General features: G+C 43.2%; 1 protein-coding gene across 1 annotated transcript; it reads left to right on the forward strand.

Moving 5' to 3' along the window:
• The first annotated feature begins 439 nt into the window (after positions 1-439).
• On the forward strand, positions 440-27,421 carry LOC128879662 (protein gooseberry). The gene is made up of 6 exons (XM_054129019.1): positions 440-1,864; positions 8,174-8,212; positions 15,071-15,291; positions 22,265-22,511; positions 23,659-23,827; positions 24,132-27,421. The coding sequence occupies exons 2-6, from the start codon at positions 8,200-8,202 to the stop codon at positions 24,619-24,621; spliced, it is 1,140 nt and encodes a 379-aa protein (XP_053984994.1). The 5' UTR covers positions 440-1,864; positions 8,174-8,199; the 3' UTR covers positions 24,622-27,421.
• The last annotated feature ends 13 nt before the right edge of the window (positions 27,422-27,434 follow it).

A 27,434-nucleotide genomic window follows, 5' to 3' on the forward strand; every position in this document is an offset into this window, starting at 1 on the left:
TCCTCGGCGTCGACGCACACGTAGGAGTTTCTGCATGAACAGGCACCACGACCGAAGCGTGGATCGCTCGTGGCAGAGAGTCAGGGGGACCAAATCGAAAGCAAAGCCCGTAACCCCCGGCTCGCGGGCCGAGCCCACTTCAGACACGTCGTGTCCTCCGCGTGGTCCACATCAGCTCGTCCTGGTCATCTCCGCATCCATCCTTCTTCGCTCTCCTGGGAGCGTTACCCTTCGGTTCTACGAACACCAACATTTCTAATGGGAAATGAAAGCTAGACACCCTTCTACTCTTCAAAAATTGCAACCTCGGTAGATCAGACGACTAATTACGATATTTCACAATGAGTACACGAGGAGTCCAGTTAGAGTAACTTAGATCTCGCTCATTTCCTGTTGGAATAGAAATTCTACCCTATCCTCTTCCTGACACCAGCTTCATCATCCTAACATCTCTCCCTCCCCCTCTAAGGTTCCCTACCTCCGCCTCCGCTGCTCCCTACCCTCCTGTCTCTGTCTGGCCAGTTGAACTTCTTTCCTACCTTTTGGCGTCGTTCTTCCTCCCTCCTCGCGTCCCTCTCGTTGCACGTTCGGCGGCCAACCGCAGTCGTCCAGCGCGTTTGCCCTCGTCGCGCGGACCTGCCACTCCGACGGCTACCAGGAGTAGCTGCACGCGCGCACGAGGTGCCTAGGGGCCTGGAGGAGGTCCGAGAAGACACGCCGTAACCACTGGGGCTCGGACAACCGGCGTCGCGCCAAGTGAAGTTGAACGGTCCAGGGGAACCACGATCGATCGACGATCCCTCGTTTTCGATCGGCCGCGCGACACCCTCAAAGGGGGAGGTTCTCAGGTATTCTGTGAATCTATATATTGGAAAGAAGCACCGAATCGGAAAGGAACTGTGAAGAAGGTGCTTGCGCAGGAAGTGTACCTAAGGTGCGACAGTAGGAGTTTCTGGCGAATGACAACTGGAAGAGAGTGTTGACACTTGGAGAGGAAGATCTGAATGCTGTTGGCACCTACAAAAGGAGCTTTGGACGCTATTGACACCTAGAAAAAGAGGTTCAAATGCTCTTGACTTTTGGAAAAGGAGGTTCAAGCGCTATTGACACGTAGAAAAAGAGTTTCAAAAGCTATCGACATCTGGAAAAGGAGTTTCGAGCTCTATCGACACCTGGAAAAGAAACTTCGAACGCTATCGACACCTAGAAGAGGAGTTTCAAACGCTGTTGACACCTGGAAAAGTTGACAGAGTGAGCCTTGACACGAAAGCTAGAAGTGTAACTTATAGTCTATCCCAAGAAACCTTAAGCAATTACGCTAGAGCAGTTAAGAACCTCCCGACAGAAGATACATAGATTCACAAAATCTTGAGCATCAGTGTCGAAGTAATGGACTCCCGCAGAAGGAAGGAGACGACCTGACGGCGACCTGACGTTTCTCCATCGAAAAACGCTCGAGGATGACATTTCGTCCGCGTCTTACGGAACAGTGTCGATCGAAGAGTCATTAGAGGAACAATCGACGAGGTCGCCTTCCGACAGTGTGTTCCAGAGAGAAACTCTATCGTAGGTGTATCATTATAGAGTCTGGTTTCACCTTCTTCCCGCGCATTTGCATCTCGTTGCCGTGAAAGCGGAATCGCTTCACCCGGGCGCCGAAACGCCGCAAAAGTGTCACGGAGGATCGTGCCCGAAGAATTAGGACGTCGTTGGAGATCGAGCGATCCGAAGATTAGGGAGCCAGGATCGACGGGAACTGTCAGGGCGAACGGCTTCTTCTAACCGCGACGAGGGAAGAAGATTGGAAGATTGGAAACGAATACGCACGGAAAGAATTGGAGCCCGCTAAGAGAAAAATCAACAGGTATGGTGCTTCTTCTTTCTTTCTTTCTTTCTTTCTCTCTTTCTTTCTTTCCTTTTTTTTTTTAATCCAATTGGGGTTGCTTTTGTAAGACGTTGACTGGAGAGTAGGAGATGAGTTGAAGTTTATTTACTTGCCATATTTGCGCAGGTAGGATGAAATTCATAGTGTATCAATGTAGATATGAATAGATAGTTTTATGGAGGAAGAAAAAATCAAAATCGAGAAGTAAGATCTTTTTTTAGAAACATATTGAATCTTGATTGAATCTTGAAGAGTCCTGTCGCAGTCAACGTGTTAATGTGCACCCTTATTGAAACTTGCTTGCGTCTACTTGTACATTTTCAATGCAAATTTTGGTTGACAATATTTCGCATATCTTGCACATAATCTTGACATTGTGTTTGTGGATAATTCAGAACGAATTTCGATATCAAGGACGATCAAACCCGCGTTTAATTAGTGTTTACGCTTTTAATAGCAATCACTACTAGGAACGAAAAGTCTACGATATTTCTGTCGAATGTATAACCCGTATCACTTATTGGACTATCGATCGCTAAAGTTATTCGCATAGGTTTAAGTCAAATTATTCTGAGAAATGCTATTTAAATTTTGCAACTGACCTTCGGTATACTATAATATTTACTGTGGCTAAACTGAGAGAAAGCTTGCCAAGGCGAAGTCCAAATGATTGTAAATAAATATATAAAAACTTGAAATAGGATACACGAAGTCAAAACTCTGACATTTAATAGGTTCCTTAATTGCAAATCAAAAGTTTTGTTGTTGGCAAATGGTGACGATTTGCAATTGCATAAATAAGCCAAAGGCAACATTCGCGGGCAAAAGATTTCAGCCAAAATTCTACAAATAATGAATTTACTAAATGAAGTGGATAGAAATAATAAATATATTCGCAAGCAACAAGCCGTGGTAGGTTCGGTGTTAGTCACGGTACGAGATTGTTCTGCCTTTTTCTCGCCTAACCACAGAAGGTACCTTCCCTCCTCCCCCTCCTGCAGCCTTGATAACCCAAAATGAAAGGTATCATCGTCCAGGTCGCATGCGTGTCAATAACATAACACGAAAATCAGCGGCGCTAATTACGCGATAACGATCCACCGTTAGGGGTCTCGGGCTGCAGAACCTTCGGTTAGGTTCCACGGGTGAAAGAAGAAAGGAAGAACGTCGAGCATGAACGGATCGAACCGCCCGTGACTGCGTTCGAAGGAAGGAAGCCCTGGATATACACCTACACAAACACACGCGACACACGCGTCCCTGTGTGTACACGCGTATATATACACGGTTATTCGGTTTGGATATACGCGATAAATATTAAAGTTCCTTATAAAACACAAAGTTCTGCCGCTCTCCTGGCCAGCGTACCGGGGGCCTCTGACACGCCATTGCTTCATTTAAAATGCAAATTCGTCCGTGTGGCGTGAACCACAGCGGCCCGAATTATTCTAATTACCCCCCACCAGTCCCCTGGTCGCCCCTTTTTGCTCGTTGCTTCGCCGCTTTGCTCTCCAAAGCCTACCCCGACCTGAGCCTTCGATATCCGTCGCGGAAAACTCGAGATTCCGTCGATGTCTCGCGTAACCTTGAAAATGGCGAGAGAAAAAAAAATATACCCACGGCACGATACCGTGGACTGAAGATTGGATACGTGATAGGAAAATATTTTTTTTTTTCAAGGACCTCACGGAGATCGATGTCATGTTCTCTGGAGGGAGTTTAGGTTGTCGTTCGGAAGGGAAATTGTTTGAGGGGTAATTGTTAGACCGAGGCAGTTTACGCATTTATGGCGAATAGAAAGATGGAGAAATGTGTACATCTCTCGGTATGTTCTTTTAAGAAAGGAACTGACTAGGGAGGAGCTCAACCTCTTCGAGACCTTTCCATCAAACATTACCCACAAAAATGAACGATTACTGAAAATTCAAACCCGAGTAAAATCCGCCTGTTTGTAGAGTTTCCCATCTTTCTAAATATCGAGTGGAGCCGTCGCGAGGCGAATGATAAGAGCCTACGCTCGGCAGGGGGAGCCCAGAAGAGGGAAGAAGAAACTAGACACGGTGGCGCAGTGGCTGGCGGCCAGTGTGTACGCAGAAACGTGTTAAAGTGTGCTAGAAACGAGCATAGATTATCGTGGGTAACGTGTTCACGATCCGACCGAGATGTCGTGTGCATGTACGCCTAATATATTCAGATTTTTATGGCTGGTGGCATATCGGAGATACGGCGTTCCACCCCCTCCGTCCCCGTTCGCTGTGTCGGGCAAGCCTTCTCCACGTACCACTTAAAGCGCGGGGTAACCTAATGAATAAACAAAAACTAGATTTCGCTTAGGGCTTACACGTAAAAGCGTGACCTTACCGGCGATTTGCCGCCGCGGTTCTCAAGTCGAGCCTTCCTCTCAGGAACGTGGAAAAGAACGCGAGGTGTGGAGCCCGACAGGAATTAACCCCGCTTTACTACAGCGACCGAACGTTTTCTACTATCGACGATTCGATCGGCGAGGAAAACGCCGGCAGGTTTTATTGCACACGCTCGCTGCTCGACCTTTTCCACGGGCATTTTCATTCGACGCTCGTTTCGCTTGGGAAACGAAAATTGCGGAGGCAAAAAGGAGGACGGACTTGTTTACGGCTGACTAGATTCTTTGGAATAGTCTTTCAGTTATCGAATATCTCTGGTAGGTTATAGAGCGTTTTCCAAGAATTATGAAGGGGGTTACAGAGGATTCTACAATTTCGTCGTAACGAATCGTAACGGATGATATATATATCAAATAAAGAGATTCTTCGAAGATAAACTATGTACTTCGAAGGCTCAGCCACGACTAAATAACATCCCGAAACGTGAAACGACACGGGAAAAAATATCGTAAATGTTTTTTGTAACTGTCAAAGTCAGTTAGGTTGTTGACGAGAGTAGAAATTGAACCGAAAAAAGATACGTTCAATTTTTTGTTCTCGTGATATATGGCAGTTGTAAACGTACGAGTATCCCCCAATCAAGTTTTCTTTATTTGTTGTTGTTTTCTGGTCGTTGTAACGATTCGAAACTTGACCAATTTTAGCCCGTTGCGTCAATAATAAATATTTATACGGAATGTAACGGATCGCGGATGATTATGGTAGCCCAAAAAGTCAGGAACATCGCGCAGTTAAAGTGACATCGATGCCAGCATAGGAGAGCGTTCAGCTGCAGATATTCGGCGCGACCTACTTTTATAATGGTAAACGTAGCAAAGCTTTTGTCGTGACGTGTAGTTTACTTTTTATATTTTATATATTCACGCATTTGTTCACATCCTTGTTTAATTTGTGTATTCACGTTTGTCATAAACATCCGCAGTCTACTTACGATCTACCACATCGTTACTGTACACGTCGACTTCAAAATAAATTGTTGATTTCTACGCATTCCCCCGCGGCTTCTTTTCGTCCGTGAAAGCATCCGCCCGGTGTTAAGCGCGACTTTCACCGAACCGATGTAATTGAAACATCGGGATCATAGCGTGGCCAAAAGAAGTTACCCGCGCGGTCCCGGCGCAACGAAAGAGAAAAATTCACCGTGTCGCGAGCGTTCGGTTCGTACGTCACTTTTGCACGTACCGCCGTTTGCGTGGAGGACAGAATGAAGAAAGAAGTAAAGCGAGAGGCGGGACACGTGTTCACGAGAGAGTAACACCGGCAAAACACGTGGCGCGCGAGAAATGCGGCGAACGATCCGCGTTGCGGGCCCGTTTGATTTATAATAATCGTTCAATCCTCATTACGGAGATATTTTATTGCGGACGAGGCTCGACGAGAGTCCCGATGGGATTTCCGATCGTCCCCGAGTCGGGTCAAACCTAATCCGCCTTGTTTCGCGAAAAAAACGATCGTTCTTCTCTGGTCTTCCTAGAAATGCTTGAGGCTGCCGATGAATTGGAGGAAACTGGAATTGGACTGCTCGATTATTTTTGAAATGGAAGTAGTTTTAGGTCTACCTTCGATGGAAGCAATTCAAGTGAGCCGAGACTACTTTTTCGACTATTTTTTTGTAGCAGTGTTAAAGCTACATAATCCTGTTTCATTTTCGTTCTATGATATTTGATCTAGATATGATATTTTATTACTTACAAGACTATTCTTTATAAAATATATTTCCATGCTTTGTTTCCCTCTCAGGTGGTATATACTACCCCTGCTAGAGTAGTAGGCCCAACAGCAAGGCGCAGTACTCCTACAAGGAGCTCGGGTACCTCGGGTTCGCCAAACCCGTACTGTAGCTGAGACCAAACTCAGCTACAGCCCCTGAGGATTTTCTGGACACTTTTTTTTATTTAATAATACAAAGATACAAAAATCCCATTCTATATTTTCAGTGTATCTTTGTATCAAGAATCACTCCCTCCTTTGATTTACCATTCCTAAGTCATCCAGCCTGTTCACCTGAATATCCCACATCAGGGCTCTCCCATAAGGGAATTTCGCCAATTTAATTAAAATAACGTCCGAGCAATTGACCACCAGTTCGTGCTCTTCTTTGTCAACGCCCAAGTCGTACGATCCTTTACACGGTGAAAAAAAAAAGGGGGGGACTGCGTTTCGTGCCGCTGGCAGCTTTAACGAGTACCGCTTGACACCTTGAAAGCGCTTCGTGACGGAATTTTAGCGTCCGCGAACTTTACAAACGCCATATACAGCCGGATCGAGTTTTTCGTGATACAGCCACGGCCGTAATAACTTTGCGCCGTCGATTTTCCAGGTCTTTGCACGGACGCGGGGCAAAAGTGGTCGTTTTCTTGCGGGGACGCTTATATACGACATTCTCGACTTCTTGCGCGCACCTTGAATTTTCACTGGTACTAGCGATACTGGACGGGACTTGCCGGTCTCCATTCCTGTTCCAGGTGCAATTTTATCACACTTTTGTCAATATTCCATCGGTATAGGTCTGGTTAGGTCTGCTTTTGAATTAGCAAATAATAAATAAGCGTTGCTAGCGTTCCACGTACGAAACTCCTTGTGTGTAATACTTTGAGAGAAAATGTCTTGAATTGTAAAATGATTTTAAAATATCGTCTGTTTTTTGCTGGTAATATAAGCTAATTCTGTCAGCCTAGCTCCCAACAAGCTCCTTGGGGTACAAGCTCCCAAATCGTCTCAACCCGAGGAACACCCATCGTTACTTTTCTCGACATGATCTACCAAGCAAATGATTATCAGATGAATGAATCGTCGATAGAAAAGTGCCGCGAATATTCCGTCGATGCCGCGACCGTGCACCGCGTAACGTGTAATAGTTACATCAGATTAAGGCAGCGGGGGGCGAGCGTGTAACCAGGCTTAATGCGTGGGTAGGCATCGAGTGGCTGGGGTTGGAGGGTGGCGTACCCGTGCTCATTGCACGTAGCGGAGAAATACACCTGAAACTGTGGTACGCAGCCACCAACACAGCCGCGCGGCCATTTGCTGGTGGCCACGGAGGCCACGACACGAACGAAGCAAGGGTAACGAGGAGAAGGGGCTGCCGGGGTTAGGGGCGGTTTGGTAATCGCGCATTAATTTGCATCACAAAGTACACGCCACCCGCCACGCTACGCACGCATTCCACGTAGTTTTCCGCTCACGCTAGATCTCTTTGGAGTTCTCAAGTCGTTCCGCACCCACTCGTTTTCTACTCTTGGTGTCACATTTCTGTCCAGATGCTCTCGAATGACCAACGGGCATTATCGGTGGAGAGTTGGACACTATGCAGACGTGAAACATGTTTGCTCGATAGAATCCTGGTCTCGAAAAATCGATGGATAGAGGATGCGATCCTTAGCGAAAATTATCTTTTTGATGACACACTTTAGTCAAATGGCCTCAATAGGGGATAATTTGTGAATCATCTCCCCATACTCTTTCCTATATTTTCTTTGCAAAATAAAAATTGCATATCGCAATCAGGGTGCGACGGACGCCCATGGCTCTCGAGTCGCGTCATTTTGGCGGAATGAGAGTCACGGGTCCGCTGTTAGTAATATTTTGCCGCGTGGTACGGTTGCATATTTAAGGGTTGCCATGTCAAGCGTCAAGCGCGCCCTTTGAATACATTTAAATTCATTAACAGTAAAGGCTACGTTCCCGTAAACTGCGCCGTGCGCACACACCGAGTTGCATACCTCTCTGTGTGTGTACGTGCAAAATATGGACGTCGTTATGCTCTAAACACCGTCGAGTCGCAATAATTGCGTGCTTCGGGGGATCAGTCGACGATTTTTGCAGTGATCTACATTCGTTAATGAGTCTCTCATTTTTGTTTCAGGTTATCGGAGAAATCCTTGGATCAATATGCCGCATACAGGTGAGTCCGCGAAAAATTACGAATAAAATATACGAAAAGTTAAACGTGTAAATTCATGAATAGTTGCGACGATAAAGTTTATTTGTTTCGGAAGGTATGTTGTGATTCGTTTCTGTCTTTTTTTTTTTATATGATAAACAGCCTCGTGATTTTGACTTGAAGAAAATTCTTGGGACTCGATTGAGCTTCCTTCCGTATTATTTATATACCTCGGTTCCGTTACTTTTGTTTTATTGAATTATAAGTATTTTTCAAACATGTAAATTCCGGTAATAATTAGGAAATCAAAGAATGCAGATATCGGAATGTATTATTTATCGCGGGAGATACTACTGTAAATTAGTTAGATGATATGGTGGATCGCTTTTGTTACACATTTATCGTTAATGCGTCTTATTGTTCTTTTTGTGCCGTTAGAGTGTCCGACTGCTCGAGTCTTATTGGAAGACTTAACAATTGGTCTTATTCGAATCGTATTCAGATGATTCGCTACTCGACTCTTGCTTGAATACTTGACTACAAAAGTCTTATTCGACTATTACTCTATTCGACAACTGTTATTTGACTCGTAGCACAATTTTCAAACATTCTCATTCACTGATCCATCTTGATACAAACTTTTTCTTCCCGCTATCGATCGAGAGAGCACTCCCATTAGAATTCATACGGCGCAAATAGGATTCGAGGTATCGTCACCGTTCCGAAAGATATTAACGTCGCTAACACAACAGCAGCGGGGCTGATAGCCGTTGCCAGTACCTGCTTTCTGATTTATGCAACGACGCGGCTCGTCGTTATCGTTTCTCGGACATTTAGCACGAGGTCAGCTACCGTCGGCGAGATCAGAAGACGAGTCGTTCCGGCCCGATCGACAGTAAAAATTAAAATCACTCCGCCTCCCCCTGCTCCCCCTCATCCTTCTGGTTCTCCATTTCGCTCTGTTCCTCTCGCTTTCTCTACCCAGCCCGTGTTCACCGTCCTTCTTTCGCGGACCGTATCCGCTCCTCGGAACGATTGGCTCGAGGCGTCAGGTAAATTACGATTTGGAAGTCACTTTGACAGTAATTAACGAAGAATTTTATACGGCGGATCGAGAGCCAAGATCTATGGACCTGTTATTAAACGACTTTAATTACATCGCACTGTCCACCCGCCCCCTCCCCCTTCGGGCCCCTCGCGCTCTTTCTTATCCTTCGTGCTTCATTTACCGCGGGCCTGTGGCACAATGTTTCAACCGTATTCTCAATTAGGACTGGAGGGTTCTGCTTCTCCAACTTTTTCTGCGCCCCAATACTCGGACATTATGGGAAGTTGTGTGTTCCATTCACGTAACTCGAGTATGTGTTATAATTGTAACAGTCTTATTTGAATATTTCAGCGGTTGCCTATTCGAGTTTTATTCGAATATTTGGCTACTCGTGTCTTATCTGAATACTCGACCGTTGCAATCTTACTCAAATAATTTCTGAATTGTAAATCGAATTGTAGCGAATACTTAAATAGGACAATATCGTAATAAATGTACTAATTAAATCGTACATTTCCAAGAGTATGCCTCGCCTGCACAACAACACGCATTTCTGTTCATTTACAATTTAAAACCTGACATGCCCAATGAATATTTCCGCAATTTTTACTAAACAACGCACGATCGATAACCGTTCAGTTGAAATAACTGAAATATAAACTAACTTGACTACAGTACCCAACCCTGGCTCGGAGTCGCGCGATCGTCGTCGAAGGAGCGACCAGACGAAAAAATTGGCCCGATTAACGAGCCAATTAGCTGTTAACACGTTGCTGCATCGTCGCGAGCGATATCGCGGGGTTAAATATCGATCGTACGTTTCAATTACGGGATACATGCGATTCGGGATCGACTCGAGTTGCGTCGCGTGTCCCCTCTCGTGCGCGCCGAGAAGTGAGAGAAAAAAATCTGTTAGCGTAGATGGATCGTGATTACAGGTAGGGCAGGTGTGTAGTTTGGATAGAGCCTAAATGGCAAGCGCGATTGCGATCGCCCGTTGGCCCGCATTAGTTCGCTAATTCTAAGCTAACCATTATTATGTATCCAGAGATACAGCCTGCGTCGCATAAATATTTTTCCTACCGCGCAATTTGATGGCCAATATGGCGGTTACGTGTCGGTATGCGCCCAACAGGATTTCGTTCGGGGTTTTATTTTTTCGTATCGGAGCTCTGGTTCCCTTTCGATCCGCTCCTGTCCTTATCAACCAAACTCGATCCATGGAGGAAAGCTCCTCTGCCGTACGAGTAATTAAAGTTAACGGTTAATTGCCGATAAGAGCCAATTTTTTAATTGATTGCCACTCGAGGATCGCGGAGATAGGAGTTTCACGTGGCACGGGGAAAATTACTTTTGTTTCTTGATGATAATTAATGTAGAGGAGAAATTTACGGGGGATGTCGTTACGTTCGATGTTTTCTAGCGTAAATTTCTAGGTCAACAGTTCCATTTTAATTACAGATAGAAATTGCTTTGGTACGGAAGGTCCCACTGAAATAAAAACTGTCTCTATTACACACCTACAATTTTTAATTTGGATACATCTGCTTAATTACCAAAGAACTAAAAGACTCATACGCACCAGTTTACCTGACACTCTTCCGTCGGTACGTGGACAATTCTCCATTCGAACCTAACGAATTCCGTCCAACCGTTCCCGAATTTGTCCAAGCGATCTCCACGCCCGATAAATTTGCACCTTCGCCCTCTTCGCCATCGGTCGTGGAAGAGAATCGCGGGAATCCGACATTTATTCGCGCAATTTCGCGTTTCGGTCGGAGATTTTTACACAGATAAGGAGACAACTTCCTGCTTCGTTTTTTGCCGTAATAATAATTTGGCCCGCGGTCGCGTACGGTCTGTCGCTTTTCTGGCCACGTGTAATTTTCGATCCTCGGGAGGCTGAAAGTTTCAGCATGAAACAGGAAGCGACTCTCTTCTTGCCGTGTAGCGCCCAAAATTAAAGGGAGAGTGGGGGGGAGGGAAAAAAAAGGAGGAGACGAGGAAGACACATGCGCTACTCGACGACGGTGATTTTTAAGGCGAAATAATAATTGCCGATAAACCTGAATAAATCGTTATTTCGCTGTCGGATATCGCCGATGAGTAACGAGGGATCGACACGCGAGAATTTCTCCCCTTTTGCATGTAATGTATGCGTAATAACGTGCCGAAAAGTTTGTCGCCGCTGTCATGGGAAAACCTTAAATCATCCGCTGAGGAGATTCTCTTAGTACATGGTCCTTTTATTATCTACAATCTTTTTAAGCCTTTTAACTAGATTGTGAGCGTCTGTACAAACTCGTATTTTTATACAGACAGATGAAGAACAGATGTTTCGTATTTGATATATTTATGCGTTTGTACATTTATGCTTGCCATAAATGCATAAATGTCCACAGTCTATTCGTACCATTTTCACCCAAGAAATATAACTTTGAGATCAAAAATAAAAATGACTGTGTAATTTGATTAAACACGGCAACAGGAACGTAATTATTATCTATAATTGCATCGTCGACTTTAAATCGTGGCACGTTTACCGAAATTTGTGTATAAAGCTGACTCGATCGACTCGTTTCGCCCGGTCAATTCGGGTTATAAACAATTTTAATGAAACGCTCGTTTCGTTAACGTTCCTCCTGCATTTTATCTCCGGCCACAGTGTAAAAGTTACAAGTTGCCTATCGCTGAACATACAGCTCGAAAACGTTAATGGAACGAAAGTTTTATTGGAATATAAATTTTCTGAATTAATGCAACCGTACGTAACAGGTTAATTAAATCACATTTAAACATAAATTTTGGAGGTATTCACTGAATACTTAAGCGCGATCGATAAAACCTATAATTGTTTTTCAATCGATGAATATGTAATTAATGAAAGAGTTTCTTGATAAATTCTCGGCAACGCTTGAAAAGGAGCCAAATGTTTTAAGGGTGAATTTTATATTTTATTTTATTGATGCTTCTCAGGACTTGGAATGTTTCCGAAAAAACAGTGGACGTGTTATTTGGTGAAATCTCTTCTTAGAAGCAGATCAAGAAGTAATTAATGGTTGTATTTCGTTATTACTGCGATCTACTTGGAAGAAGAGTTCGTAATAATATTTTGTACAAATAGAAACATATACGAAATTTCAACTGGAAGATCAAACCCGAGATCTCCTGTTTGGTATTAAGTACTTCACAACGAAATTGTTCGAGTATAATCGACGCCTAATTGCATCACTCGAATCGCTACCCGACGTGGACACGATAAAAGCCTAATGGCGCGAAGTTTCTCGAATTTTTCGCCTGTGGCTCGGGGAATCGTAAAATCGTAATGCTCGGAATAAAAACGTCAATCGATCACCGATTTTATATCCACGGGCTGATAATCGCGCGGCCAGATAGGTCGTGGCCGACAGGCATTAAACCACGGAATAAAATTTGAGTTACGCCACTTTTGGGCGCGTCGTCGTCCTACGAGCGCTGCCGTCAGCTTCCGCAAGGAGAAAAGGCCCGAGAGGCCCGTTCGTGGGACCCACGAGAGGGTATTAACTCTCCCATAAATCCTCCTGTAGCTTACCGATCGCAGAGAAGTCCCCTAATTCTCCAATCGTCTCGGTAGCCGACGATTACTTAACGGCATAATTATTACCGAAGAAACGAAACTTGGTGGAAATTTCTACTCGAGCACTGTTGGACTAGAGACAAATTTCTTTTCATTTCTTTTCTTTTCAAATGGTAAATAATAAATAACGCGAGGTGTTGATTTCTCCGATCCCACTATTTGCTTTTTTTAAACATTTATATGCATTACATCGAATAAATTGCACATATAAGAATCCACCGAGCTGCCGTCTATCCGTAAATGTTTATAAACTTGAGTTATTCTATCTTTTACTGCCGCTTGTCACTTCTACGCGCAGATCGTAACTGTTCAAATACTCCACAAATCGGAAGAATTACGAGAAACAGTTGTTCGGAGTGGTGAGCAGCTGCCCAGCCTTAAGGAATCTTTAACGTTTCAAGATCAATCGAATTTTTATCCGTGAAACGGATATTCGTGTGACATTCCGAATTTTTATTGGCCAATGGGTCTCTTGGGCTTCTTTTGATCTTGGCGCGGTAATTTTATCGATCACTAAATTACCCTTTACGCTTTAAACAGCTGTGCATCAAAAGACAAGATGGGCGCATAAACAGTTGTATGTTTATGATAAAAATAAGCGAAACAGGATAGAGAATTGATGGAAATAGAACTGAAACAGCTTCGAATGAGAATTCACGTTGAATTTCTTCATACCGTGTGTATCGATATTAAATGTCCTCGAGGTGCATCTTTTTGCCACAAGTGGCAAGCAGCTCTTGGACTTCCGCTAGGAAATGATACAATTTTACGATAACTTCTTGGTTTGTAAAATTATACTCTAGTCGTACAGGATGCACTAATTTCATTCCCGATCATGCACAGAGGAAATTGGTGTACTTATCGGACCAATTCTTTTTCAATTGAATTAGTGGTAAACTTGACTGACCTTACGTGGAAACTGAAGAAGCGATACAGATACGAATAAACATGAAGATTATTATTAGAAATATATAGATTTATAGATTTATATAAAAATCCTCCAGGGTGAGAAGAGTATTGTCCCTTTGCAATTTTGATAATTCAAGTGCTCCATAACCGAGCGTGCAGTCCGACATTACCCAACTTAAACGATTAGCTCGAAGTAACGAAATGATTGAAGGTATGGTAGAAATGCAGGTGTGCTCTGTTTCGGGGCACCGAGAACACGAAAATAGAAATAATCTGCTAATAGCTCGTACCACGGTTTAAGGAGGAGCAGAGAGCAGATGCTTTTTTTCGTGGCCTCTAATAACATTGGTAAGTGGGATGTCCTCGGACAAAAATCGCCTGACATTCTTGCATGCGTCTCGTCGGAAAACGGAGACGTATAATTACTATTCCACGTTCCGCCCTGCGGATGTCGGGCAACAGTGACCGAACAGAAAGAGGAACGACCAAGTTGGTCGAAATCGTTTTCCGCTAATTTTAAGATGTTTCTCCGATCCCCGAAATTACGGGTTTTAACCATTTTTCACGCACTCGACGCGAAATAAAATTACCGGGGGACCTCTGCTCCTCCGTCTCTTTCATTTCTTTGGAGATCGAGTCGATATTTTGACCTCAGGTCTGATTACGGTGGTTTGTTGTGGACTGACTATGGATGTTCATGCAAATTCGTATTTTTATATACTAGATCTATTCACCAAGTAAAATCATTTCTGTGATAACCAATTTTAATTCTCTTTTTTCGCAATAATAGTAATTTAATGATCCCACCTTCTATTTTCCATTATTCTTGGAGCTTTACATGCTTGAGTGTTAAAAACACCTAACAAGAAGGAACAATAAAGAAGTCAAGATTTATTATACCCTGCTTGCAATATTGCACATTCTCGTGTGACCATTGGTGCATACGAGCCTGAAGGTGTTTATTTGGGAAAGAAAAAAGCTTACTAATGTTACTGGGAATTACATTAATGCATTATTCATTGTATGCTCTATTGCGTGATGTCATTCGTGATCACCGAGGTCATTAAATATTGCAAATAAACAGAATTAATTTTGCATTACCTTATCGTACCGACGAAATTGTTTTCTCTGACTTTTCTCTAAATAAGAAGCTTCTTTCAATCTCAATAGTAGCAATTTTACCCATAACATACGATTTACACCATGAATAGAGTCGATTGACAATAACCTAACCGAATATAACACGAAACTTGTCGAAGATAGCTAACCAAAAATGTTCGTACAAATGTATTATTTGTTGTTGCAGGTCAAGCAGGCGTTAATCAATTGGGTGGTGTCTTTGTTAACGGAAGACCGTTGCCCGACTGCGTTCGGCAAAGAATAGTGCAACTCGCTTTGGTCGGTGTCAGACCTTGCGACATCTCGAGACAGCTTCTCGTCTCTCACGGATGTGTATCGAAGATCCTGACGAGATTCTACGAGACGGGGAGCATTCGACCAGGAAGCATCGGGGGAAGCAAAACGAAAGTAAGTACCATTTCACCCTTAACGATATTCTGAATAGTTAACTACGTATCAAACTCGACCCATTCAAAAACGAAGCCCCCATACAAACAATTCTTATTCCTCCTTTTCAACGAATTTCTACACTGAAAATCACTTTTATTCGTACCACTCATCGTGAAACTCTACACGTCTGTATCTTTCCCTCTTTCGAGACCACCCAAGTGTCCAGCAGACCCAGTTCACCATCCCCCGGTATAATTTCTAAATAAAGATGACACATAATCGTCAAAATATGCGAGAACGCCGCGGCAGGACACCTTGAATATCCCGTGTATTCCTCTTAAATAATAGCCCTTCGCGAAGGCGCCGCAGAAAATGGCCGGCGCCGAAGACGGAAATCGACGCGGGGTCGTCCACCCTTTTCCTAATCGGGTCGCAATTACGGGATGCCACTGTGGCGACAAAAAGCGTAATAAACGGAGGAAGGACGCGTGCGTTATGGGCCGGTGACCCTGATGAGTGAAAGAGGGAGATGGAAGAGCCGACTCGAAAGTCATTGGGCCGAAGCGGCGCTGATGTGATTTTAAGTAAGGGCTGCGCGAGCCGACGGTGTACGCAATTATCCAAACACCTTGCAGCGGCGTGCATTTGCATAATTTCATGGCTTCGCGCGGGTTTCCTCGGTCGCGGCCTTGCTGTCGCGCGGAATTATCATTGGAGCCTCCGTTGGGTTTCTCGACGACCGGTCAGAGAGCGATCAGGGTATATCGCGATCGTAAAGGCGATCGTTTCGGCCAAAACGAGTCGAATTAGACGCACTAACGGGCTCTTTAGAGCGAGGAAAGTGAGTATAACCAGGTAGACGCGCGACGCGCGGCTTTTAACGCGTGTCGAATTTGAATTTCAAATTCTTTGTTTATCGCGGCGCCTACCGGACCGCGCGCGGTTTCCACGCGATTTACGATATTAAAAACTTTCATTGAATCCTGCTACCCTCCCTAACGACCGCGCGAGAAGATTGAATTGATCGTTCAATTACGATCGAGCGGATCGGTGTCGGTGACACCGTGAAACCAGGGGCTCAGGGAACAGCAAGACTCTTCGACACCCTGAACTATGGATATTATGTAGTCGTCGATGATAAAGGGTTTGCTTTTCGATTAAATATTTTGTTAAATCGAGGAAGACTCTCGATACAAATCATGCTTGTGCTCGAAATCATTGGATTACATACCTTAAATTAATATCTGCAGACCGTCCAGCTGAGGCTCTAGTAGCTCATACAGCTCACGCCTTGATTCGTCCCTGGTCGTGAGAGAGCTCGATGCCTTCGAACATTTATAGCATGCGCTTCAGCCCTGATCGCTTCTGCAGCCATTTTACCCGCATCAATGACAGACTTCAGTTTCGTTATTACCGTCTTCAAGATTGACGATTGCTGAAAAATTCCAATGATTTCATAAATAATCAAGGTTTCCTGTAACAAATTCTTGAATAAATATCGTGGCGTTCCAGACAATTGAGTACTAGTTTTACCGATTATCGGTTACCGTCAACCTTATTTTTTTTTTTTATTACTCTTCTAGTAGATCATTCATATCTTCAAGAATTTTTAATATTTTTGGATGAAAATTTCTGTGTTATACCCCTAAGTATATATATTCTTTGGAATAAATAAATACTGATTTCCAAAATATATCAACCAACCATAGTAAAAAATACGCGAATATCTTTTTCCAACCTCACAAATACCCCTAACCCCTAAATCAGCTTTAATCATAATATTTTTCAAAGACTTCGCAACAATAAGAATCCCACAAAACTGAAATCAAGCTACAATAATCGAACAGCGTCGTAAAATATGTCTTCGCCATAACGATACCTCGTGTGCAGCGCGTTGCTGGCGTTCGATAATCAAGGACCACGGGGTGGCGAGGTGGATTATCTCCGTCCAGATGAATCTCGCTGAACGACGTACAAATGCGGCCGACAAAGAGACCCTGCGTGTTGTGACGTCACTAATGACAATATAATTGCACGCCGAGCACATACTACGCCGGTATTTCTTGCGAATCCGCCCGTGCCTTGAACACGATCACGGTTTCGGCTTAATGAATTTATTTTAATAACGTTGGCCGTCGTGCAACGACCTCCGGTGCGGCGAATCGCGAGCTGCTGGCTCGAGTTCTCACCCTGGGGTTCTTTAAGGTGGAAACCTGAAGAGCGTATTTAAATTCTGACTGTGCTCGGGGACGATCACGAGCGCATGTAAACGATCGTCATCAGCGGCCATTATTGCGCCGTCTTCCTTTTCTTCTTAACCGAGGCGAAAATAGTCAAATCCATGCGTTGTATGGTTATAGTGGAAGGTACTATAGTTTCCTAGAGATTCTTCATTTCTATCATTACCCAGTTCTTGGTTAATGTGATGCAAAGCGGTTCTATAATGTAAACAATAAAAAAAAAATTTCCCCTCATAATCACATGTACAAGATTCCATTGACATTATCAAGTTAAGGACGAAATTTCCTTAATGCGCAAAGAAACACAGTAATCTGTTCGCTTCTGAATAAACAGGGAATACTAAATGTGAACCGCAAAAGACGCGGATAATTATATATCGAATGAACTTGGGACTCTTAATTGCACGGTAGTTTTAAATCGATTCCCTTAACCCGAATGCTGCTTTTAGCGTTCTCTCTCGCATCGGGTAACGGAAAGCTGGCCCAAATTATTGTCGAGTAACGAAAAGTAAGTGTAGTCTGTCGAAAAACTGTTGATGGGTCATTTTAAGTGCACCGTGCGTAAGGGAGAACCATTTCGTAGATTTTATCTCGCCACTGGAAGGAATTGGGGTCGTTTGGTATGTCGGGCATGGTCCCTATTAAGCATCAACACGAAGCTTAGGCATCGATCAAGCATCGTAATCGATACCTTTACTAATCGTAATTCTATATAAATGTAATTTATACGTATAGTTTTCCAGATATCTCTCCTAAACTGGCTCACACGTTCAATCGAAAACATTATACAAAGTATGTCGCACACTTTATTCAGCTAGCAAGCCCAAACATCATCTTCAAAGAAACGCAAGTTAAATTACGTATAATTGTGTTCGCACGTTCACGGTCGTTAAGGCGTCTCCGTTATTTCCCCAATTGACTGGTTAATTTCTGAATTAATTGTCCAACTATCGTCGATCTACACGTGTTCTCGGTACGGTACGTAACATTTTCGAAACGTGTCCTGGTACTTTCATCGTTATCTCTGGTCCGTGTACGTGCTCGAACCGACGCGATACGCGTCGGATAATGGACTCCCATCACGGCAGAGGAAATTGTCCCATGAAAAATGCACGGCCCGTCGGTGCTCCGATAATAAAGTGGAACGTCGAAGCCGCGAGAAAATCGCGCAATCTTCTTCCCCTTTGCTCTTCTTTTTCTGTGTTTGTTTAACTGGCCCTTTCACAGGTGCCCTCACTCCCTCCCCCCGCCCTCCTTCATCGTTCGTCCGTGTCTAAAGTTTTGATTGCCGTGCGTTTACGGAAAAATTGTGCGACTTTCCTGGAACGTATGGCCCCCTTCGACCGATACCGCGTATTAACGGAGCTAACGCGGTAAAGTATAGTCCTGCAATGAAAATTACAGATGTCGCATCCGCGGAAATATTGAATTTATAGAGGAGGACGGGGTATTCTTAAAATACAGATAATTACACGTTGCCGAGGATTGAGGGTATGTATAAAAAATTACATATTTTCCCGAAGGAGTACCAAACTATCAATTTTCCACTTATAATCGGTATTCTTTTCGTACACTTTTTGCTCTTTTATACGCTCTTTTGCGGGGGTTTTTTTAACCTCGTTAAAGATAACTTTCTTTCGGATTAATCGTAAGCTAGCTGTCGTCGTAAGAAAATGGAACAAACTTTTCTCACGTTGAATTATATTGCGCACCTCAGGCTCGTATTTAATTCTACACGTAAGAATCGTTCCGCGCCGCGGAATCTACATATTCAACAGAATTCTCTCCAAGAAAGTGTCATAAATATTCTCGCATGCGGACATTCGTTTTCTCGTTCGTCGATCAGAAGCTTTTCCATTTATCTGGTAATTAAGATCTCACACGAGCACGATGGCGACCCGTGCTCGACCCTCTTAACGGATGGGTATTTATTTCTCGATGAATGATTTAGTAATAGCCGATTAAACGTCACTGTACAACGAAAACACAGAGCTATGCGAATCGCGCACATGGACGTCCTTCGCATTTATAGTATACGACTTCCAGAGGGAATTTAGCAAAGGTAAACGAATAAAGTTTGCATATGTAAACGATCGTCCTATCTACTTCCTGGTTATAATGGTTTTTAATAACTCTCCAGCTGGGGAATTGAATTCGTTCAAAAGTAGGCAAAAGAATCTAGATGTGGAAGATAAACAACTATTACTTTGTTGTTGTATGTTTGGTAGAAATTCAAATTAAAATTGTAAAATAGAGTTGTGTTTCGAGTCCACTTTTGTGGATCAAACGTTACAAAGTCTCATCGCTTGAGACTTTGAAAGAGTTCAATATTACAAAAAACTAAAATACTGGATGAAGTTGAAGAGCAGACCCTACCAAGCAGAATCGAGCCCTGTTCTCGACTCCTCCTCCATCTTATCATCGCGACCAACTCGCCTAACCGCGCACAGGGCCCCTTCAACGGTAATTACTGGTCAACCTGTTCGATAGTCCGTGTTATCTAACGTTTAGCGCCAGATGTCCATCCAGGTCGGCCAATTTCCTTTGTGGTGCCGTCGCACGCACACAGAAAAGACACCGGCGATCGGCCAGCCGTATACGTGTCGTATATTCGAGGGTACACGGTGCAACGCGAGAGGGCAGACATTGGGACACGTACACCCTGGGTCGGGGCAATTGTGGAAATGACGACGGAAGTGTCAGATTAGAATCTGAGATGCTCCTCGGAGCACGCGATGGTTTGTCCTACCCCTCAAAATATTAGGCGGACGGCTCGACTACCCCCTTAAACGCTCTGGTCACCAGTGGTGCTCCCATATCAGGGCCATTCAATGGACATCGACCGCTACTCGTGAACGTGCCACCGTTGTTACATGCTAAATCAGGTGTGCTAGGGCTCATGGCCCTCTTCAGCTAGCTACGACACTTTTCGACCGAGGATTACGATGATTACGAGAATTAAACGACTGTCTCGATGGTTCATTCTACAGATGTAACAGGCAGCGAATTTTAACCCCTACGGGTAAAGAAAATACCCTTAAAAGCTAACCCTTATTCTATTCCATCATTTCATTCAACATCAATGGGATTGGAATTCACATATACAGCAGAATTTTACAATTCAATAGCATTTATCCAACGTCAAATAACTGGAGGCACGCGAAGAAAATTCCTTCCACCCCAAAAATAAAACAATTCGAGACCCCCAAAAGGGTTAATCTGTGATCACAGGAATACCTGAAAGTGATTCGATAGCAGAAAGGGGGCCCGCAGAAAATGCACGCCCCTCTGTAACCATATCGTTCTCTCCCCCTGGTCGCCCCCTTGTAGAAATCGGCGATCTCGAAAATCTGTACGCCGCATAACATTTCCATCGCGTTAGCATAAAATTAACCGCGAGGACCGCGCTCATTAGCAAGTCAAATGAGCGTCGCAGAGATTGAGCACCACTGGCACGGGCCCCCGGTTACCACGGAAGGAAACACGTCTGCGAGAGCAGATGAGCCCGCCTCCTCGGTAAACCGGGGCTAAACTGCAATAAAGCGCGGGTACGCGTTACCCACCTACCTTTTGGGTCCTACCCCGTTATCTGATTCACTGGGCCCACGACGTGCTTCACCTGTGAGCGACATATGGCGGCCCGCGTCCCTCTGCAGGCCCATTCCGACGACAGTGTGACCACTTGCGCGTTAATTCGATGAGATAACGCCAACTACAAGGCTGGTTGGAAAAATGACCGGGTTAATGGTCGACAACGGTCCCAACGGTCCTACTGTTTCCGTGCTTGACGGCCGCCACCGACTCTTGACGACCTGCAACGAAATGCTCGGTTAGTGGAAGGTTTCAGATTAACTCTGCGTGGTCTTAGATGGTAAAGGGACTGTAGGCTTCAACTTTTACATAAACATTGTGTTCAATTGAAGAGGATCATTGATGCAAATGGTGAAAACGTCATTCATAGAATGCCTGAAGGGGACGCCACGACAATTAAAATTCAAACATTTGTTTAAGTTACATTTTTGAAACAAATTTTCTTGAGAGTAAATTTATTAGATGGACCTGTACCTTTGTCAGCCCGTGTGCCGTTGGTCAATTTACATCTCTGTTATTTAAACTAATCGATCTCGATCACTCGCAAAGGAATCAAACACGCGTGTATATTTAGCTTGGACAATCCTATCGTCGTTTGATCGGCGATGAAAAAAGGCCGCGGTTAAAGAGGATCAGATGGAGGAAACGTGCGGTTAGAATCGATAAACGCTCGAAGTACAACACCGAGTCGATAACATCGTGTCATATCTCGACATGAATCGCAATCATCAGCGTTTACATTTCGAAAATAACCGGCGATACGGATCACCCCTCTCGAGAACATCAGGCGGCTCGCAACATTGCTTCAATCCCTTCGTCGGTGTATTTATTCTGTCTCTTTATCTGGAGGTTGTAACGATTCCCAAATTTGGCATTCTTAATTACAACGTCAAGATCACTTTAGATCTTGAAGGATAACTACCAAATTGCCAAACATAATTATTTTCTCCAAGAGGAAATTAATTTTGTGTACTGGTTAAAGACCCTTTTAGTAAGCTACAATTACATATTAAATCAAGAACACGTGAACACGTTAAATGACTTGATCTTTTTTTTTTGTAATAATTTGAGAACTAGTTTGCCGATAACTCGATAAAATCCTAGATTAATATTATAAAAATTCCAATCGCTACTAATATAACTAATTTTGTATTTTTCAGCAAGTGGCCACCCCGACGGTCGTGAAGAAGATTCTACGAATGAAGCAAGAGCAACCGACCATGTTCGCCTGGGAAATTCGCGAGCAGCTCGCTCGACAAGGAGCCTGTGATCCGCAAAGCTTACCCTCTGTTTCGTCTGTGAATCGAATTCTGCGAGGGGGAGGTCTTCACACAGATCACGCGGGGATCGAGAATGGCTCTCCTAGCACGTACGCTTCACAGGTGTCGCCAAACGTTGCTAACAGAGGTAAGAATAAACTTTATAGTGTACTTGTTTCGAATAAAATGTAAAGGAAATATTTCTAATGAAAAAGAATACTTGCCAGTCCCAGTAGAAGAAGACGAGACGAATAACTCGTTCATCCTGCTCTTGAATCGAACAGACCCTATTTGAAATCTTCATCTTGGAAGTTAGCCCATCAAAATTCCTACAAACCCAAACAATGGCACATGTTAATACACAGTGGAATACAAAAATGGCTGCAACTTGAAGACAAGGTGAAACAGGACATTCGTACCAACTGTTCCAATTGTTTTTCTGTCTCTGATCGACCACTGACTCCCAGATGTTTCGATGCACCTCGTAGCAGTCTCCCAGCGGGTATCTTCCAAGCTTTGTGAGTCATTATGCGAAGGAAAGCTGCGTTGCGAGTGCGCCATTACTGGCTAATGATCCCCTAAACATCTGTCCGTATCGTGGAATCACTCTCGGCCATTTTTTGCATTGTTTTGACCGTTTTGCCGTCGCCACAGTTCGGTTCCATAGACGAGAAACGTAAAGGGGGGAAAAAGGAGAAGGAAGAAGGAGCCAGAAATGCAGCAATCGCGTTCTAGAGGGAGGGAGACGCGGAGGAAAAAGAAATAGCAGGAAGAAAGGGAAAGCGTGCCGGGCGAGGATGATGGGAGAAAAAGACGAGGAATTCGGAGATACCCTCTGGCCGATTGACTCGTCAGCGAGCTGCCGCGAGAGACCATCGACACGCAACCCCTTAAAGGGAGCTTCGTATTCGCCATCGCAATTTGCCTCGTTCATTCCGTAAATTATCTATAACGTTGCTCTTTTTCTATCGGGTGAAACTGCGTCACGAAGCTTGAGTTATGGATGGCGAGACAATCTCATTCCACATTAATTATGCTCAACCTGCATTAGGGAGATTCCTCTGCGTTCGACGAAGTGCGCTGAAAATAGGGTTACCAATCTTAGTATATACATACAGTGTATTTAATATATTATATAAATAGATTGCGGATTTTATGCTATTACGATATAAACTGTTATATTCTATATTACTACGCGTTATAAATTCATAAAATCCGCAGTCTAATTATTGAGATTAATTATAAGGATTTGGTGTATGAAATATGTACTTTATACTGTCGAATTTTGTTCGCAGAGGCGCTGATGAGAACAGACTACCAGCTATTTTATCCAGGAGCCCTGGGACCACTCCACATTTCCACCACTTCCGGTAACACCGGCGCACCATCTTGGAATCCAAGCTTCTACTCGTCCCTGTACCAAGCGACAACGCTGCACTTGCATCATGGAATGCAAACGTTCACGTAAGCATTCAAATCTCCTAGCTTGGATGACTTCCTTTCCTCCCTCTTTCTTTTCTGTACAATGTACATCAAAGATTTGCTAATCCCGAATCGAGCTTATTGACGCCACTAAATCTACTCGAGAATATTACAATTTTAATGAAACATCGCCTTATTCTTACGATCTTCCATTATTCATCTTCCAAGCCTAATAAATATTTCCTAATCGAACACGACACCAGCCCAACAATTCTTCCTAGAATTTCCAAAGATCCTACCGAAACCAAAACTAAACAAATTGAAAAGAGGAATCTGTTTGTTCCAGATCTTTGGACGTGGAGCGTCTGTCCGAGCAAAATGGAGCGACGAACCAGGTCGAGCTCAAGTCCAGCTCGAGCTCCATGGCGGGCAGCGACGACTCCCTGGACAAGAGCGACCTGGACGAGAACACGGAGTCCCAGGACCACTACAAGCCCTTCCAGAATTCCCCGATGATACTAGAACTCGGCCAGAAGATCGGCAGCGACCGCAGCGCGTTCGTTAGACACAGTACATCGGGATCTTCTGGGAGTCCACCGCCGATCGCAACGGAAAATCAGAAGAGCAGGATTCCGGGGACAGGAAACGAACAGAGCACGGCGAGCAAAGAAACGGCGGTCGAAGAGAAGCCTGTGCAACCTCAGAGGAAGAAGAACCCGTACTCGATAGAGGAGCTCTTGAAGAAGGACGAGAGCAAAACCACCTCGAAGAGGCCGAAATTGACGAACATCGGCGTGGTACAACCCTGCGGGATCGTCCTCAACAAGGAGATCTGAACGAAGTGGGATCGTACTTCGGAAGGAACGAGGATCGTCTAGCGATAGAGGCTAAGCTAACTATCTAGATCGGTGGTTTTTAAACTAAACAGGATTCAAAGAGTGGTTTTAATGTGGAAACACGTGGATGAGTTGATCTGTATCGTTTAAAAGATGTTTGAATAGCACTGATCTAGATTTTGGATTTCGGTGGATCATCGTATACGCGAGAACCTTTTGCGGATATTTATGCGTTGTAGACATTTTTTGAGAAAGATGGAGGTGTTACTTTAGGACGCAAGAAATAGAGGCTAGAAGATATTATAGAGAGTTGTATATATCGACGAGTCGCTGAGGAAATGAGGCAGTGTTTTTCAAACATATAACAGTATTGGAATAATGCCCTCCAATGAGGCCGTGACCATTTCGATTTTCTTCTTCTAAACTTTGTATAAAATTAAATAAAACCTTCGATTTGAATTCAATAGAACTTTTCATAAATATACTTATTTAAAAAAAAGACAATTTTAAAATACGCAATTTAAGAAATTCTACCCCACGGAATTCGCCAATTCGTTTTTTACAACGTTGATCGAGCGAAGTTTGAGAAACATTGCCTCATGGAATGCTAAACTTGGGTTTGTATTTGATATTTGTGACTCCGTGTCTAAACATGTCGATATTTATAATGTAATACTTACAAATTATAAAGTTGAGAAGAAGCTTACTCGTTTCGCTGATTAAACAAATTTCAATTACAGTCAAACACGTTAAATTAGAATTTAATTGAGTAAAAAATACCTTATCAACCCCTATAAATACTTAGTTATGGCCTCTGCAAAGGCGCCAACTTAAATGATGTAAATTCAGGTCAGTGGCGCCATCTGCACCACTTCTAGTTAACTTATTTTAGCGGTCGTTTTAAAATCATCAAAACCCTCCAACAGGTTTCTGAAACTCACAAGGAAAAAAAATTAGTCTAAATCTATTATCAATTTACAATGAAAAGATAATAATAAAGAACGACTGTCAAAGTATCGATACTTCGTCGTTTAGCGCCACGGGTACGTGGGGACGCTACCCCTCAACAGCCCTCATTTTCCAAGGGAGCTGCCCTGCGGACTATTCAGACTTCTACAAAAATATGTAATAATACGAATATCAATTTTGTCTTCATTTGAAAACAAGAAGATACTTAAAATTCTAATTTTCACACAAATATCAAATATAAACTTGTTGATCAGTCTTAGTTGACAAAAGGATGGATGAACAGTATTTTCAGATGATGAGGAATATTTCTTTAATCCTTTAACCTTTGCTGAGACTTACTGTTTCGCATACTTCAATATCAATGTTTGTTTAATTTTATAGATATCGCTTTCGTTGGTTAAAGGATTACAGTATATTCTGCGAATAAGGAATCCAAAAAGATCCGTGTGACGCAAAGAATGTAATATTAAAGTAGACATGTAACATAATTTACCAAAAACTAAGAGGAACATAAACGTTCTGTATTTATAAAGTCACATTACAACCGAAACTATAATTAGTATGGCTTTATCGATGTCCGAAAATTCCACGATATAACAGCGATTGTCGTTGTACTATGATATTAAAACGTAATAAGTTGTATTAGCATCAATCGTCGAACATGTATTGTTGACTGCAATATCGTAGAGTACACGTAAGTCTGTTAAGCTAATTTATAACTAAATTATTATTTTTATTCCTTCCCCCGCGTTCGACACCGTTGACGCTCTATCTTCAGCACGAGAAGTCATTGAAGCATGCATAACGACACAACAATAAACGATAAAAAAACGTATCGATATTATAGTTGTTCTAAGAGCTCCCTAATAGTTTCAGCACGATCAATTTTTCTGATCGCTGATGCGCTGTTTCCCTATGTTGTATATTATACTTTTCATGTGTTGTGTGTTGTATCATTTTGTCTTGATCAAATGAGACAACGCTATTATTATAATGTACGATATTTAATTTTAATAAGTCAAAGAAGCTTTGACATTCTAATAAAGTGAAATGACTAGTAACCTTAAGCAAATGCTTACTTTGAATTGCTAGAATCTTCCAAAAAGGGTTTTAGGAATGTATCATTACAATAAAATCCTGAAACCTTTTTTGCAATACCCTTTACAATATATCTAAACCTAATTTACTAAACATCGACAGCCCTTATTACTTCAAACATTTGGAACATCTGGCACGAAGAGGTGTCTCCAAACGTGGCATGTCGTAAAGTGCAAGAAGAAGAGGAGAAGAGATGAAGAGGCCACGTTAAAACAAGGGCCCAAGGTCGTTCGAAAGCGCGATTAGCCCGTAACTCGAGCTGGAAGTATTCCAAGCTCGGCCATTAAACCTGTGCAATTAAACGAAAGCCTAATAAAGCAATGGCAATAAAGCACGCATGGAGCATCAAGGCGACGAACGTGGCAATGCCATAAACGATTCGGTCCAAGTGTATCACACGGGGACCACAGCGTGTATAATCTAGGTATATGTGCTCCATAACGCACAGTAAAACGTCGGACCGTGTAAAATGAAGAAGGAATTAAATAGCGGATCGCGACGCAAGCTCTCTTTTGCATTTACAACGTTGTAAAACTTTTTTATCCGCCTTCTCGTCGCGAGCAGACTAATTAATGCACTATAAAACGCTAATGCCTCGGCGTACAGCAATTTATATCTGGCTTTAGCAGCCTGAATGCATTCTAAAATATCACACTGTGTAGTATAGGTTCTCCATTGCACCAGAGAAATTTAATTCTCATTCATTCTATGGCTATCTCTAATCAAACTATAATTGAATTATCTAA

This window comes from Hylaeus volcanicus, chromosome 7 (genome assembly GCF_026283585.1).
Source record: "Hylaeus volcanicus isolate JK05 chromosome 7, UHH_iyHylVolc1.0_haploid, whole genome shotgun sequence".
NCBI classification, from domain to species: Eukaryota; Metazoa; Arthropoda; class Insecta; order Hymenoptera; family Colletidae; genus Hylaeus; species Hylaeus volcanicus.